This window comes from Podarcis filfolensis, assembly GCF_964270895.1.
Source record: "Podarcis filfolensis genome assembly, chromosome: 5".
NCBI classification, from domain to species: Eukaryota; Metazoa; Chordata; class Lepidosauria; order Squamata; family Lacertidae; genus Podarcis; species Podarcis filfolensis.
The window spans coordinates 10,714,389-10,731,127 of NC_139608.1; the positions used below are offsets into that span (position 1 = coordinate 10,714,389).

Below are 16,739 nucleotides of genomic sequence, written 5' to 3' on the forward strand. Positions count from 1 at the left end.
AGCCAATCCCGACGGCACTGGGCAAGTACCAATGTATCTCAAAAGCCAGTTTTAACTTATGATAAATAAATCTTGCACTATTTCCAGAAGGAGTGCAAGCTGAGGCCTCAGAAATTCTGCAGGTTATGGGGCAGAACTAGGGGCTCTGCAGTGTACTGCAGCCCCAGTTTATCTGGCCACCCGCTCAATGCAGGGGTTGCAGCAAGTGCTTCCCACCCAATTTCAAGCACACCTTTGCTGTCATGAGGACTACAAGCTTGCTTTGCAAACTGAAATGCAATAGAGAGACTCGGGAAAAAGTTGGATTCCATGTCGAGAACCACGTTCCCTGTTTCTCCTGCCCTCTTGTAAAAACAGGCCCATTTGACTTGCACGGATCGTAACTTCGCACACAGGGGCTGGGCTAGGGGAGGAGGCCAAAACCTGCCCTGGAATATAAGAACAGAGGACGCTGGCTCATTCCGACTCAGACCATCGAGATCAGCATTTTCTCCACTGAAACGGCAACAGCTCTCCAGGGTTTCAGACCAGGTGACAATCCCAACCTTGCCTGAAAAATGCCAGGGATTGATCATGGGACCTTTTGCATTCAGAGCATATGATCTATCACTGAGCTGGGCCCTTCCCCAAAGGTCTGGCAGGAATCACCTGTCAAACAGTATAACTCTGCTCTAAAGGCCTGCAAGGGAGTTGCACATTGGCACTTAGGAGCAGGAAAAGGTCCCACTGTTGCTGTTTGATGCTGTTTTGAACACACACAGGCAGGCAGCTGCCCCGCTAATTAAGAGAGCAGAGACAGAAGCCATAGGCTTCCATAGTCACACTGGAGATGCTACTTGCACCCGGTGGATCGGGATCCTTCTGCACAAACTGAAGCCCCCTAGAAAAACCCTGCGAAGCACTCACTGCAAGAACCGGCTCTGCCACGCCCAGCAGCACCCGGTGAGCGTTTTTGGGGCCCAGGTACCGGCTGACGAGGGCCGTCCAGCCCAGCGAGAACCGGAAAGTGATGTCCTCTTGGAAGTCGGAGCACAGGCTGTTGCAATTCAGGTCGTAGCTGAGGTCAAACTTCCTGCACGGAATCAGCAAGTGGAGTTTGCTCTGGACGTCGGAAGGCAGCAGGGCCTGCAGGCTTTCTGGGAAAGAAAGGAGAGGGGTAAAAGCAGAGCTCAAAGCAGACTGCCCCCACCTGGTGCCCTCCAGTTGCTTTTGACTACAACTCCTATCTATCTGTCCCATTTATAGGCCACCTTTTATCTTCCAAGGATCTCAAGGTGATGTACGTGGTTCTCCTCCCCCCATTTCATCCTCAAAACAATCCTGTGAGGTAGGTTAAGGCTGAGAGATGGTGGCTGGTCCAAGGTCACCCAGTGAGCTTCATGGCTGACTGAGGATTCGAACCCTGCTCACCCAGGTCAGAGTCCAGTACTCTAACCATTACACCGCACTCTCTCATGAGTCCCCATACAGCTGACACCCAAGTGACAAAGATAAATAGCTGCTTATCAGAAAGGGGACTGGGAGAAGGAAGGAAGGAAGGAAGGAAGGAAGGAAGGAAGGAAGGAAGGAAGGAAGGAAGGAAGGATAAACTAAGGAGGTAGCCCTCCCGGTGCACAAACTTTGGATATGAAAGACTAGTCCGTAAATCTCTGTTCAAATAGATATACAAGAGTTTCTTGGGGGAGGGAGGTGAATAATAAATCTTACCTATCATTTCCTGCTGCGACTGACACATAGACTTGTTGACTTCACTGGAGCAACGGTCAGCCAGGTTCCTTCCCAAGCCCTCTTCCAGGTGCTTGTTGAGCTCCTGACATGTCACAGAGAAAGCAAAGAGTCAGCAGGTGACCTGGCCAAGCTGTAGGGTCTGAAAAGCCACAATAAGGCAGCAGAGGGCAAGCAAATGACATGTTTGAGGGCATTCCTACTGCTACTTCTGAGCCACCACCTTTGCAAATGCCTCTCAAAACATGAATAGCTGTGCAACGCAGTTAACTTTCAGTATCTTAGCTGCCTGTGAAGAAAGTGCTCACCTCCTGAGCTTCTTCATCTGCATGGGCAAGAGAGAGAAATCAGAAAGCTGCGTGAGGCACCTGCCACCTGTGGGACAGCCTCCCAAAGGCCCCATCTGCCTTCCAGGACATGTCAGTCAAAGGTTCCCCCAGTACAGGAGGAACCAGCAGACCAATCAGAGGCCTCTGCCCTCTCCCCTCTTTGCATACTTGAGACTTCGAGTCTGTACATGGCACACTGGGCAATGGTTTGAATGTTAACACTCTTCACAATTTAATGGGCAACTTGCTAGCAGCTTGTCATTAAACTATCTACAGTTTCCCTAACAATGCTTTTAAAACACACACACACACACACAGCGCGATTAAAAATATACCACTGTGTTACATTGCAAGTGCTATCCTGATGTAATGAGTTGCAGCCCCATATTTTAAGAACGTTTGGACTGGCTGCAAAACATACAGACTCGATTTTTTGTGGGTAACAAACACTGTTGCCCTCTAACTGATTTCACTAGCACCATGCAAGTCAAGGCAATTGAATTTCAAATTCTCTCTCCGAAATTCAACACTTTCCAAGGAGTACACACATACACAGAGATGTAGGGAAAATGGAAGGAATGTTTTAATTTTATCCCACCCACCCCAAAAAGAGATCATTCATTCATTAAAAACGAACTTTCTAATTACAGTTGGCATGACTTTCTCTTCAGTCACAGAGTTTCTCAAACACATTAGCTTCACCAAGATCCTGAGGGGCGGTGGCAACATTTTGCCAAATAAGCTTTCTTAAAAAAGTGTGTGATCTTTTGATCCTTGGGAGGGGTCAGGAGCAGTGCTATTTTTCTAGAAAAAGAGGTGCTGGAGCTCACCACGAATGCCTCCATTGTTCTTGAATAATGGCAATAGCGCCCATTTCAGAGTTGCCAGAACTGAGTTCCTGCTGGAAAAAGCCCCGGGAAGGAGAGTCCTTATAATTCATCCCTCGCTCTGCCATTTTGATCAGATCTGAACACTTCACATTAAACTCAGACAAACTAATGTATTTGAGACGTTCTATGTGTTGGTCTGGGATGCGGGTGGTGCTGTGGGTTAAACCACAGAGCCTAGGACTTGCCGATCAGAAGGCTGGCAGTTCGAATCCCTGCGACGGGGTGAGCTCCCGTTCCTCGGTCCCTGCTCCTGCCAACCTAGCAGTTCGAAAGCACGTTAAAGTGCAAGTAGATAAATAGGTACCACTCTGGCGGGAAGGTAAACGGCGTTTCCGTGCGCTGCTCTGGTTCACCAGAAGCGGCTTAGTCATGCTGGCCACGACCCGGAAGCTGTATGCCGGCTCCCTCAGCCAATAAAGCAAGATGAGCGCCGCAACCCCAGAGTTGGCCACGACTGGACCTAATGGTCAGGGGTCCCTTTACCTTTACCTTACGTGTTGGTCATGTAAGCACAAAAAAACCCATCGCAGAACCCCAACAAAGCAAAACTGGACAAAACCTAAACCATTTCCAACTACGGCAGAACTTACACTCTTATATAGTTTCAAAACTTGTGGGGATGGGTGGAAATCGGAGGAAAACTCATCTACCAAAACAGAAAGCCGACAAATTTCATCAGTCATGGCTGAAGACACCTGGAAAAGACGGGACACACAAAGGACAAGAACAGCATGAGGACCTTTTTACGAAATGTAAGCGGGGTGGTTATTCTAAATTCTTTGCAGATTGATGCTCAGGGCAGCTTTAACTTCCAGTACAATCTTGGGATTAACGCTGCAAGCATTCAAAGCCCATCATGTGCCCTTATTATGACCCTGAAGATATGAAGCTTCCTTATTCTATGTCAGGCCACTGATCCATCAACTAGCCCAGGAGCAAGCGGACTTCAGGCTATTTATCATGTTCTCCCACAAGTCGCTGCTCTCTAGCTTCACAATCAGTATCCGTTCCCAGCCGCGCTGTGCCAGACTGAACGGAGTATGTCAGAAAGGGATCCTAGGCGCTTCCGCATGCAAACCAACCCCCTTAGCTATGGCCTCCCACCTACCTTACAACCCTGCAAGCCAGGCCAGTGATAGTTTCCTTATGACAGATGGAAGGAGAGACTCAGCTGGAGAGATCGGGAAAGGCCTGGCTAAGGTCACTCAGTGAATTCCACCTCCCAGCTGATGTTCTTAACAACCCCTTTCAATATCTTTGAAGTTGCTGGGCACTTACTGTCTTCGCTAGCCATTGTTCCAGCACCAGAAGCCCATAAAAGCCCCCCAAAGGTCTGTGAACAGCCATGATCGGCATGCTCCGGGCTGGTTACCGCAACTTACCTTGTTTGCTACCTCCTCCGTGACTCCTTTGATTTTCTTCTTGATGTCGTCTGTCAATAGGTTGAGCTGGTTGCGGACAAATTCCAGCCTGTCCTTCTGATCTTCTCGCTCTTCCATTGAATGGACTCTAAGGTAAGTAGCGGAAATGCAGCCATCAACCCCGACTGTACGCACAATGTCCCGGTGGGGGAGAAAAACCGAGCACCAAAGTGCTGCTGCCTCTCCCTGTCTAGGTAGGCCTGACGCAAAACTACACCCAAGGACATGGGCGAGAATGGCAGCTCGCCAGTTAAAGAAAGGCCCCAACCCCTTGGAAGAAGGGCCTTCCCAGTGGTGGCTCCCAAACTCTGGAACTCGCTCCCTAGCCACATTGGCCTGGTGCCCTCAATGTTTAGACACCCAGCAAAGTCTGTCTTGCTCTCACATACCCAGGAGAACTTCTGAACTCTACTGGAGCCTTAGCCAATAGTCTTTATCTACCACTGGGTTTCAACTCCTTATGCTTAACATTTTTACCCTCTGCTTTTCATCTGCTGTTTTTACCGTTTGTCGTTACACTTTATTATACACTCACGCTGTGTGACCATATGCTGCCTAAGGATTATTTTGCAATACTCATACAATAACTCCGTTAAGGCAGGCCAGTATTATCATTCTACTGCAGATGGGCTGGGGGTGCGGGGAGTAAAGGGAGCCAGTGAGTGAGACTCACTAAGGAAATCTAGCACATTCATTGCAGAGGAGTGATTTTTAATCAGATACATCCCCAGTTCCCAGCGATTACATTACTCTAGTTCCCAAGGTATATGGAGAAATATCGTATTTTTCCGTGTATAAGATGACCCCCAATTTTTGACTATTTTTTTAAAAGCAAAAATCATCGTCTTATACAAAGAAAAACACGGTATGTTCCTCTTTAACGCAGAGCAGATCTATTTTTTCATCTTTTTTTCCAAGAGCTAGGGCTTGGATTTTTGGCAGGCATGCAACGAATAGCCCTGCTTTAGAGGCAATTTGGGCACTTGTCATTTCCCCCAAACATGGACTTGGGATTCCACAATTTCAGCAAGGGCAAAAACCAGTGTCATTGGGGGGAAAGCCCAAAACCTTCATTCATTCATTCATTTGATTTATTACTCGACCATATTAGATTTATTAGGGTCAGTCCTAAATCAAGGGTACAAAGATGTATCCTTGGCATATGATGAAAGCTATACAATCAAGGTGCCAGCTTTGGGTCTGCCACAGAAAATGCCCTCTCTTGCCCAAATTTCTCAGGGCAGAGGAACTATTAAGGCAGCTTGGGTGGGGGGTGGGCTTTGCTGATCTTAACATCCAAGAGAGTCTGTAGGGAAGGAGGCCATCTTTCAGATATTTGGGGCCTAAGTCCTTAACAGCAGGGAACCTTTTTCAGCCTGAGGGCTGCATTCTCTTCTGGACAACCTTCTGGGAGCTGCATGCCAGGGGTCACAGAATTATAGACTTGAAGGCCTGGAAGGGACACCGGCGACCATCTAGTCCAAGCCCCTGCAATGCAGGGATCTCAACTAAAGAAACTATGACAGAAGGGTAGGTTTTACCCGTATACAGAAGACTAGTTTCAACACCCACACTTCTCCAGGAGAGCAAGAGGCATTATCAGGGTTCAAAGACAGGTTTTTTAAAACAACAACATTCAAGGTGGGGATGAACTGGCACCAGTAGGGTGTGTGGTTTAGGAGAGTCCAGAGGACCAGATAAAGTAGCTCCAAAGCCTGAGGTTTAGGGCTTTAAACACTAATGTGAGCCCTTTGAATTGGGCTCCCAAAACCAACTGGCAACCAAAGCAACTGCTTTGAAACAGGGACTAGGTAAAGGTAAAGGCACCCCTGACCATTAGGTCCAGTCATGACCGACTCTGGGGTTGCGGCGCTCATCTCGCTTTATTGGCCGAGGGAGCCAGCGCACAGCTTCCGGGTCATGTGGCCAGCATGACTAAGCCGCTTCTGGCGAACCAGAGCAGCGCACGGAAACGCTGTTTACCTTCCTGCCGGAGCGGTACCTATTTATCTACTTGCACTTTGACGTGCTTTCGAACTGCTAGGTTGGCAGGAGCAGGGATCAAGCAACGGGAGCTCACCCCGTTGTGGGGATTTGAACCGCCGACCTTCTGACTGGCAATTCCTAGGCTCTGTGGTTTAACCCACAGCGCCATCCGCATCCCTTTTGAAACAGGGACTACATTATATCTAAATGGGACGCCAGCCAATAGTCTGGGCTTCTGTATTTTGGATGCAGCTGCACTGAGACCTGAGTTGTCTTCAAGGGCAGCCCCATGCACAAAGTGTTGCAGTAGTCCAATCTGAAAGTATGCAGTACGGTGGTCAGACCATCTTTCATGCATTTGAAGGGACAACCCAACGAATGTGGAGGCCAAGTGACCAGAGAAATCCTGTACTCACCTCTTGCCAGCAGTGGCCTAAGAGCTGCGCTATCTCCTGATAAGGGGAAGAAAGGTCAGCGCCACCCGGTGGCTATTTCCCTGCTTAGCTGAGCAAGGTGAATATGATAGGAGAGGCCTACCTTTGATTGGCTGCTGCCATGTTTATGGAGTCCATAATGTTTTTCACTGTGTCTAGGATCTGTTTAGCTCTGATAGTGTGCTGCTCAAACTTGGTTTTCACAGCTGACTGCGAGATACACTCCTGCGAGGGGCCCAAGCCACAACACATTACTGCAATTCCATCACCAATACACGCTGGAATTTCACAAGGCATTGTGCTGCTATGTATTAAAACTTAAATCCTAAAGCAAATTATATCTTTAAAAAAACACACATTTAAAGTAAAAAACATACAACAGAAGCAAAAAAGGAACAAAGGAAGACTGAAAACAAAATCACAAGTCAATAGCAGGAAGTTAGTGCTGTCATTGATGGTGCAGCTGCAGCAGAAATCGGGACCCTAGTGCCCTCCAGATGTTCTTGGGACTCCCACCATCCCCAGCAAACATGGGCCATGGGGTCAGGGATTATGGGAGATGCAAGTCAAACAATCTCTGGAGAGCCAAGGTATCCCCACCCTGAGCCACAGTAATGTGCAATGGTCAAATGAAAAGCAAAAGAGGAGCAACGAGGAATGTCAAGACATTTGGCATTGGCCATTCATTCAGAAGGAAGGAGCTGCTGTTGTTGCTACTTCTTGCTAAGAGTCACTGCACACATGACAGATTATAGGTGTATCGCTAAAAACTGAACATGTGAATGTGGTGAACACACCTATTCTACAGGTACGTCGGTTACTGAGCTGCGATCAGCTGCAGCTCCATTTTGAATGTAGGCTCCATGGTGAATTCAGGCTTGCCTCTGGCTAATATAGACATCTGAAGGCAGCCCTGTTTAGGGAAGCTTTTAATGCTTAATAGATTATTGTATTTTAATATTCTGTTGGAAGCCACCCAGAGTGGGCGGGGTATGTATAAATAAATAAATAAATAAAAATAAAAATAAAAATAAAAATAAAAATAAAAATAAAAATAAAAATAAAAATAAAAATAAAAATAAAAATAAAAATAAAAATAAAAATAAAGAGCTGCCTTATGACTCCCCAGATTTGTCCGTCAAGCCCAGAATTGCCTACTTTGACTGGTAACAGAGTTCTTGAGCCTTGGAAGAGGTCTCTTGCAATGACTAGGGTTCTCTTGATTGGGACTTTCCGCAGGCATGCACTCTATCACTCCCCAAATATGCACAAATATGAGACATGCAAATGAATCAGGGTTTCTGTATTCACGCATAGCCCACAATCCTGAAGGAGGACCTTGCACATCTCTGAGATACCCACAGTGGTAATGCAGGCATCTCTGACGGCAGGCTGATGCAGCTGTCACACAGAACCTAAGCTGATCCAAGTCTGGTGACTAGATCAAGGCAGAAATCCTGTGTATGTGCCAAATGCCATATAAATGTAAGAAACAAACAGAATTCTCTCGTAGCTCAAGTCATTCATGTGAAGAATCTGTTGTTCAATTCACCTATCGTGATAAACCATGGTTTGCCACAAACAGGCTTGAATGGGCTGTTTTGATCATTGTCACATGCAGTGGAAGGAAATAAACCATGTTCACAAGAGAAAAGCCAGTGACTGTGGTCTGAATGCTCCCAGTGCGAGCAGCAAAGCAAGCCATGGTTTATGGCTTATTGCAACCCACAGTTTATGGCTCACAAGACATGTGAATGCAGCCTGTGCAATTACAAACATGTGGCAAACAATGGGACTTGCCCCCTGGGAACAGTGGAAAATTAAATTTTCTTGTATCTAGGTTTACTTGCACTCAGGACATTTTAGATCACAGCAGGTGACAGAACAATAATTTTTTAAAAAATGGAAGGAGAAAGAAAAAGGGAAAAGAATACATAAGGAGAGTTCCTTGATCCTCGATGAAGCAGATCTAGAAATCAGCAATGAAAATGCAAGAGGGCTGGCATGTAACAGCACATTGTTAGAGCTAGACAAGACGTGGAGGAGTGTCAGATTCCAGACAGGCAAATAGGAAGGAGGCGAAAGGGTTATAATCCCATCCTGTGCACTATGCAACCAGAAAATCCACAGCAGAAAACTATAAGAATTACAAAAGTTAGTAATACTGCAGCAAAAAAACCCCAGCAAACAACCTCAGAAATGATAAAGGAGTACACAATTCAAAGAAGTTCATACATCAACACTGGAGCAAAATGAATTACCGTCATGAAACCTGGTCTCCTCCAAACAATAACTCATTGGTAGAGTACATGCTTTGCAATAATAACAACAATAACAATAATTGCTTTCGACAACAGAAGATGAGTTTTAAAACAATACAAAATAGACAAGTTTGGCATGCAAAACATCCTGGGTTCAATTTCAGGCACCTGAAATTAAAAGGATCTGGGGCAGGAGAGAGACTGGGGAAAACCCTACATGAGACTATGGATCAGTGTAGCTGGGGCAACCCAGCCAGATGGGTGTGTGTGTGTGTGGTACAAATAACAATATACTTATTATTATTATGGGTACCAACCAAGTCAGATGGCAGGGTATGAGCACCTAGGACATTCCACATGTAATGCATGCGCTCAGCTACTGAGCTGAAGGCTGTGGGGAGGGGGCATGGTTCAATCCAGTCATTTTATAAATAGCTGCCTTGCAGTTCAAGCACAACGGCAAGTTTGTTGGAAAGGCATTCCTCAGCCTCGTGCCCTTGTGGGCTATGAGGTGCACCAGCATGGCCAGTGATCAGGGATGATGGGAGCTGCAGTCCAAGAATGTTTAGAAGTAAACATTAGGTTGGGGAAGACGGCATTATATAATGTGGGGTGGTTGCAAGTGAAATTCCTTGCCGCGAATATTGTTTTGTCATCCAGAACTCAGGACACTTGTTAAGTAGAGTTCAGCACATGTTAATTCCATCACTGAAACTGCCATCCTATTCAGGAGAACGTAATTTAAATGTGTGTCTCCCTTTTCTCTCCCTCCACCCCGTTTTGTGACAGTTGCAAAGCTGTTTGCCTGACCCCTGATTTGTCCTGCCAACATGTGTTGCCTTCTAAGAGATGCAGTAAAAGGTAAAGGGACCCCTGACCAGTCCAGTCGCAGACGACTCTGGGGTTGCGGCGCTCATCTCGCTTTACTGGCCGAGGGAGCCGGTGTTTGTCCACTGACAGCTTCCGGGTCATGTGGCCAGCATGACTAAGCCGCTTCTGGCAAACCAGAGCAGTGCACAGAAACACCGTTTACCTTCCCGCCGGACCTATTTATCTACTTGCACTTTGACGTGCTTTCGAATTGCATTCTAACAAAGGCAATCAAATGTACGCAGGTGATGAGAGGCTTAACATCAAATCATTTTGTTGCAGCAGCTGTTATATAGCAACTACACCTACTTCTTGCCAAAGTTTCACATTCTGAATGCCTTTAACAAAGAAAAATCAATCAATACATTGGGGGGAGGTAGAACAGATGTGTGTTACTTATTGACTTACAGAAAGAGAATTTGAAAAGAATTTGAGTTATTCTAACTCAGTACAGTGTATGACGATTGGCAGCAAACCAGATGACATTCCCAGCCCTACTTTGGGAATGAACCTAGGACCTTCTGCAGTCAAAGCAAATGCTCAACAGCCCAGCTATGGCCCTTCCCCAAACATTTGACAGGAATTACCTGTCAATGAGTGGGACGTGGGTGGCACTGTGGGTTAAACCACAGAGCCCAGGACTTGCCGATCAGAAGGTCGGTGGTTTGAATCCCCGTGACGGGGTGAGCTCCCATTGCTCGGTCCCTGCTCCTGCCAACCTAGCAGTTCAAAAGCATGTCAAAGTGCAAGTAGATAAATAGGTACCACTCTGGCGGGAAGGTAAATGGCGTTTCCGTGTGCTGCTCTGGTTCGCTAGAAGCGGCTTAGTCATGCTGGCCATATGACCCGGAAGCTGTACGCCGGCTTCCTCGGCCAATAAAGCGAGATGACCGCCGCAACCCCAGAGTCAGCCACGACTGGACCTAATGGTCAGGGATCCCTTTAAGTGTCTCACGCTCTACCAATTGAGCTATCCAGATAAAAGCTGCAATGTTTCAAACTAGCCTTCCTAGAAAAATGCTGCTGCTGTGTAAGTATATACAGTGGTACCTTGGTTTATGAACTTAATCCGTTCCGGAAGGCCATTCTTAAACCAAAGCGTTCTTAAACCAAGGCGTGCTTTCCCATAGCAGCGGGGGACTCAATTTACAAATGGAACACACTCAACAGCAAGCGGAACATGTTCTTATTCCAAGACAAAGTTCACAAACCAAAACACCTACTTCTGGGTTTGCAGCATTCTTAATCCAAGTTGTTCATAAACCAAGCTGTTCTTAAACCAAGGTACCGCTGTACAGTATATTAAAAACCCAAGCACAACTGTTTTAGACTCTCAGGAAGTTTACCTCAAACATTTTCTCAAATTGCTGAAATTCTTGGAAGCGTGTCTGAAATCCGTCGGCCAGTGCCCCACCTGGAAAAGCACAAAGCAGCTGATGAGGTTTGATGTGGGAGGTTTATAAACAGGGATGGCCTCCTACCATCAATGATGTAGCAGCTGATTTCCTGAATTGGCTTGGGAGTTGGACTAGGTTACTTGGAAGTCCCTGATTCAATTATCCAAGTTTTCCAAGACCACACAGCAAAAGCCTCATTTTTAATAAGGCTTCTTTGAAAAGCTGCGCTTTCAAAGGAACATTACATTGCAGGATCCCACATCCAATACACACCTCCCTCAGGCATGCCCTGGGCTCTCTGTTTCCTGGCGCTGAGGACTTCCTTGGCTGAAACAAAGAAGATTCGGTTCTGGGCTTCGGAAGGATCCACGACCTTGAGCTCATCTACCAAGAACGTCAGGCACCGCTCCATGTGCTGCTTGCGCACCTAAAGAAAGAGAGCAGCAGCACATCAGGGCAGTCTTCAATCAGCTGAGTGTTATACAAACAGCCTCTCTGGGTGGGACTGCATCTGCATTGTCTCATCGACTACCAAGCCAGGTTCAAGGTTCTTTGTATTAACTTACAAAGCCCTGAACAACAAAGATTTAGGATACTTCATGGATGCCTAAACCCTTATATCCCAGTACATTTGCTGAGATCATCTGTAGGAGCATCGCTGATCATTCCCAGGGTTGGTGAGGCTCATTTGACAGCAAGAAATAAGAGCCTTTAGCGTTATCGGTCCAGTCATGTAGAATTGTTTTATTGATGTTTTAATATTCTGTAAACCACTTTGAGATTTTTCTTAAAAATACAAAGCAGTATATACCGTATTTTTCGCTCTATAAGACGCACCAGACCATAAGATGCACCTAGTTTTTGGAAGAGGAAAACAAGAAAAAAAATATTCTGAATCCCAGAAGCCAGGACAGCCAGGGGCAGCCTCTCCTGGCCGGGGAGGCTGCACACGGCTAAGCAAGAAGCCAGGACAGCCAGCGGGATTGCAGCTCAGCGATCCCGCTGGCTGTCCTGGCTTCTTGCTTGGCCGCGCAAAGCCTCTCCCGGGCAAGGGGAGCCTTCATCCCCCGCCCGGGAGAGGCTGCGCGCGGCTAAGGTTCCCCCAAGAGCCGCGCTCCCTTTAAAGAGCGCACGGAGTGCGTGTGCGGCTCTTGGCAGCTTTTCCCCGAGGAAAAGTGAGCGTTGAGCAGAGCCTCCTGCCTGCATTCGCTCCATAAGACACACACACATTTCCTCTTACTTTTTAGGAGGGGGAAGTGCGTCTTATAGAGCGAAAAATACGGTAAATGAAATAATAATTCTCTGCCAACAGAGAATCAGCTGTCGCCTTCTGTTCCAACTTCTAAACACCTGCTGAAAACCTTCCTGTTCTGTCAGGCCCTCTCTGCAGTGGCTCCCTGTCTGTGGAATGCTCTCCCCAGTGAGGCTTGCCTGGCGCCTTTATACATCTTTAGGCGCCAGGCAAAAATGTCCCTCTTCAACCAGGTCTTTGGCTGACTAACATTCTATATGCTTTTAAACAAGTTTTCACAGTCCTCCCGCCCCCAATCTGTCCATTCAGGCAAGCAAGAGGCTACATCAGCATATGAACAAAAAAACCAACAACAGAAAAGGGAGAGCTTTTATTTATTTCCTACAACCGTGTCACAAAAATAGCCTTAAAGTGTTCCCAGAGTCAAAAGTACCAATCAGGGAAAGGATTAGTTTCCTTTGAAGTTAGCAGTGCAAAACATTCACACACACTCCTCAGTACGTAACAATTCATTTGCACCTCAAATGTCACTTTTAGTTGGAGGGAATAAAAACTCTTGGAAATTCTTGTTGGTTCCCACTACAATTCTTTCTTTTTAGTTAAGAAATTTTAAACTACGCACTACAGAGGTCTTGGATCATACTTTGCTTTATTTTTGGTGTGATCTAAGCCACCCTGTTGGTTGCATATCCTGGGACGATGATCCCTGAACTCACTTCAACCTCTTGACAGCTTAAATACACAGTTTTTCTTAAATACCAATCTAATACACCCACAGAGCCCCTTCAAAACAATTCAAGAACTCACATCCTCCATGTATTCCGGCTCTGATGCAGAAGCGTCCCATCGATTATTCAGGATGAAGATGTTTGGTTTAGAAAGCTTTTCATTTACTTTATGGAAAAAATGCTTTTCCTATTAAAAAAAAGTTGGGGGGGGGAAAGGAAAATTTAAGCCTTTAAACTCTGAAACATGGAGCGTGAACACGTGTTAATTGTGAGGTCTTCATGCAGCACGTTAAAAGCAAATGTAAAAATAAATAAATCTGCAAAATTTCTATGGTGAGTTAAAGTGTTTCATGGCCAGGGATGATGGGAGCTGCAGTTCAGCAACATCTGGAGATCCCCACACCTGCTTGCAGGCTTTCCCAACCTTGGATCCTCCAGATGTTTTGAACTTCACCTGCCATCAGCTCCAGACAACTTTAAGGCAAGCAACTATTGTTGCCCCATGTTGCTGGTGCATAGCTGTCAACTTACAGATTTGAAAATAAGGGACCAGCAGCCTTGAAAATAAGGGATCAGCAGCCAAAACAAGGGATTTTCGGAGCACAGGTATGTTCAACTTCTGAGTCCCTCCTAGCTAAAGGCAGAAAGCCCAGCCAGCAGCCAAACAAAGCCTCAAGCGGTGGTTCCCACAGCACAGCAACCCGGCAAAGGGGATGCAGCAAGGAAAACCACCATCACCTCTCTGCTGGGAAGCGCTGAGCAAAGGCGAGTCCCCAGGTAATGGGCGGATTTGATCAGCACAAGGCATGCAAGCTCCACCCCCCAGTCATTCTTAGACTCCTTATTGGGTGAGCAACGCAGCCAAGCAACACAGTTGGAGCCTCCCTCCTCCCTGGCCGGCAGGGAGGGAGGGAGGGAGAGGAGCTGCTTCCTTTGAAACCCGGGAAATTTAAGGGACATCATCAATAAGGGACAGCAGCGGGACATGGTGCTGGGATAAGGGATTTTCCCGCAATATAAGGGACGGCTGACAGCTATGTGCTGGTGTGGGGCTGAGGCTAAGAGAGAGCAGCTCGATAAAGCCGAGTTCACAAGAGAGGTGAGAACTGAACCCGTAATTTTTTTCATTCACAGCTCCGTTGTACAGTCATTATACCACATCAGCTCTCAGTTCAGATAAAATGCTGATTTTTATGTTTATTAGATACCTAGCTTTATGAAATATTTATTTATTCATTTATCTTCATCTTCATCAACTGCCCCAAAAAATAGCACCTGGGCCAAAACCTGGGTTTCAGTCTAGACCCCTCGTTTCGATTTTGGTTCTGCCACATGGCAATTTCCTTCAAATCCCACCTTTCTACATGTGATTCCCAGGCAGTCTCTCATCCAGATACTGATCAGATTCACACATGTTTATAGTGCTGGTAAATTTGCAATATTACAGACAGTGCCCTGGGATGCCCATACAGTGTGGACCACATAGCAAAGGGCGCTTAAAATCCCATTTGGAGCTTTAAGTCGCTTTCTTAGGAGGTATTGGTAACTGTCCACTATTAACCTGGTGCAGGGGAGCTGGGGAACCTATGGCCCTCAACATGTTGCGGGACTACAAGAAGAAGAAGAAGAGAAGAGTTTGGATTTGATATCCCGCTTTATCACTACCCTAAGGAGTCTCAAAGCGGCTAACATTCTCCTTTCCCTTCCTCCCCCACAACAAACACTCTGTGAGGCGAGTGGGGCTGAGAGACTTCAGAGAAGTGTGACTGGCCCAAGGTCACCCAGCAGCTGCATGTGGAGGAGCGGAGACGCGAACCCGGTTCCCCAGATTGCAAGACTACCGCTCTTAACCACTACACCACACTGGCTCTCACCAGCCATAAGTCCCAGCTGCTGGTTTTACTGACTAGGGCTGATGGGAGCTGGGGGGCGCACATGTTTTCCCTGTCCTGTGATACAGAAGATCTATTGCAAACATCAGCTTCACCAAAGGAATGCCACCTGAACAGTATCTCTGGGTTTGGTCATCTGCCTGCCATAATATTTAATTACTACAGGAAACAGTCTCATGCTCCAGGAGGGTGACTGGAAGGATGGCTGATCTAAGAGCCTTAAAGTAGATTTTTTTTTGGGGGGGGAGTGTTTATCCATAGGGTTTGGCTGTGTCCCAGTGTCTCTTGAGAAAGCAACATGCTCACCAGCATGAACTCTGCACAGTCATTAAAACATTTTTTTACCCAAATAAAAGAATGCCAAGCCACCTTTGGCCTTTTAAATTGTAACGTCAATACAAAAGCAAAGACTGCTGTTTGTTTGTTTTTTTAATTGACACATACAGCCTCACAAACCCAAGCAGTTATCGATTTTGGGCTAAGATCCAAAATTCAGAAGAAGCTGCAAGCAGGCATGTAATTTCACTAATGATTCTTGGCAAAGCAGACCTTTGAATGAAGATGCAGTCAAACTCAACTTCCCATCTTCCCCTTGCTTGTTTGTCCAATAAAGAAAATGCTCTGCAACAGACTTAATTTAAAACACTCAGATGTTGCTATTCCACTAAGAGTCTGCACAATATCTCAAGCCCTTGTCTGCTGACCCAAGGAAAGGTGTGTTGCAAATGAGGCAAATGAAGTAGCAGGTTTAAACAAGCCTTACTGTGTTCATGAGGGTTGACTCTGAATTCGCAACTAAAACAAAGACATCGGCATCCAAACAGAATTTGTCGATCCAGGTGTCTAGCTCTGTGGTGACATCGGTGCCAGGGCTGTGGAATGAAGTCAGAGAGTTACTCAGCAACCTGAAGAAGTTATTCCCATTCAGAAATAAGAACACAGAAGAGGGAAAGTCCAATCACATTTTGCCTTAATAATCCAAGATATGAACTAGCCTTTTGGCCACTCCCCCACAGGTGCTTTCTTCCTTCCTTAATGCAAGTCAGCAAACCAGGAAATTTTCCATTAACTGTTGCTTCTCAGTCTGCCTAAACCAAGGACCTATGGTGAACAGATTTGGAAGAAGTGAAGATATTCTAATCAATTCAAAACCATGGTTTAATATTCTGGCTTGTTCCCAAACTGCCTTGTTCCGAGGGTGCTAAACCATAGTTTCCTGGTTTGGATGAAACAGGAAACTGTGGCGAATAGAAGATTTCCTCGTTTGACTGGCAGGTTGAATGGAGGGAGAAACGAAGGGGTGTTGAAATGAACAGAGGTGAGCAATGCTTGCACGGGGTAGTGGTGAATTAATGTAGTTAATGTTTGAAGAGGGGATAATTAGTGAAGACGTTGCTACATGAACCCACTTTAGACAACAGGGACAAAGCAATATTAGCTCCCCCCCCCATTACACAGCTCTGATAAAATCCCAACACAACCACTTGAGCTGAGCTCCTATTAGACCCAGAAAGGAAGTTTCCAATGGAAGCATCACTTCCAGAGCGAATAGCT

At 46.3% G+C, this 16,739-nt stretch overlaps 1 protein-coding gene across 1 annotated transcript in view; it reads right to left on the reverse strand.

Moving 5' to 3' along the window:
* Positions 1–16,739, reverse strand: part of MFN1 (mitofusin 1) — a 33,091-nt gene that overhangs the window by 6,458 nt on the left and 9,894 nt on the right. The window contains exons 6-14 of the mRNA XM_083613240.1: positions 15,949–16,057; positions 13,373–13,480; positions 11,587–11,740; positions 11,263–11,330; positions 6,889–7,010; positions 4,327–4,453; positions 3,535–3,639; positions 1,708–1,810; positions 907–1,136 (exon numbers count right to left, since the gene is read on the reverse strand). Of these exons, the coding sequence (XP_083469366.1) occupies positions 907–1,136; positions 1,708–1,810; positions 3,535–3,639; positions 4,327–4,453; positions 6,889–7,010; positions 11,263–11,330; positions 11,587–11,740; positions 13,373–13,480; positions 15,949–16,057 (1,126 nt within the window). The remainder of the gene's footprint in view (positions 1–906; positions 1,137–1,707; positions 1,811–3,534; positions 3,640–4,326; positions 4,454–6,888; positions 7,011–11,262; positions 11,331–11,586; positions 11,741–13,372; positions 13,481–15,948; positions 16,058–16,739) is intronic.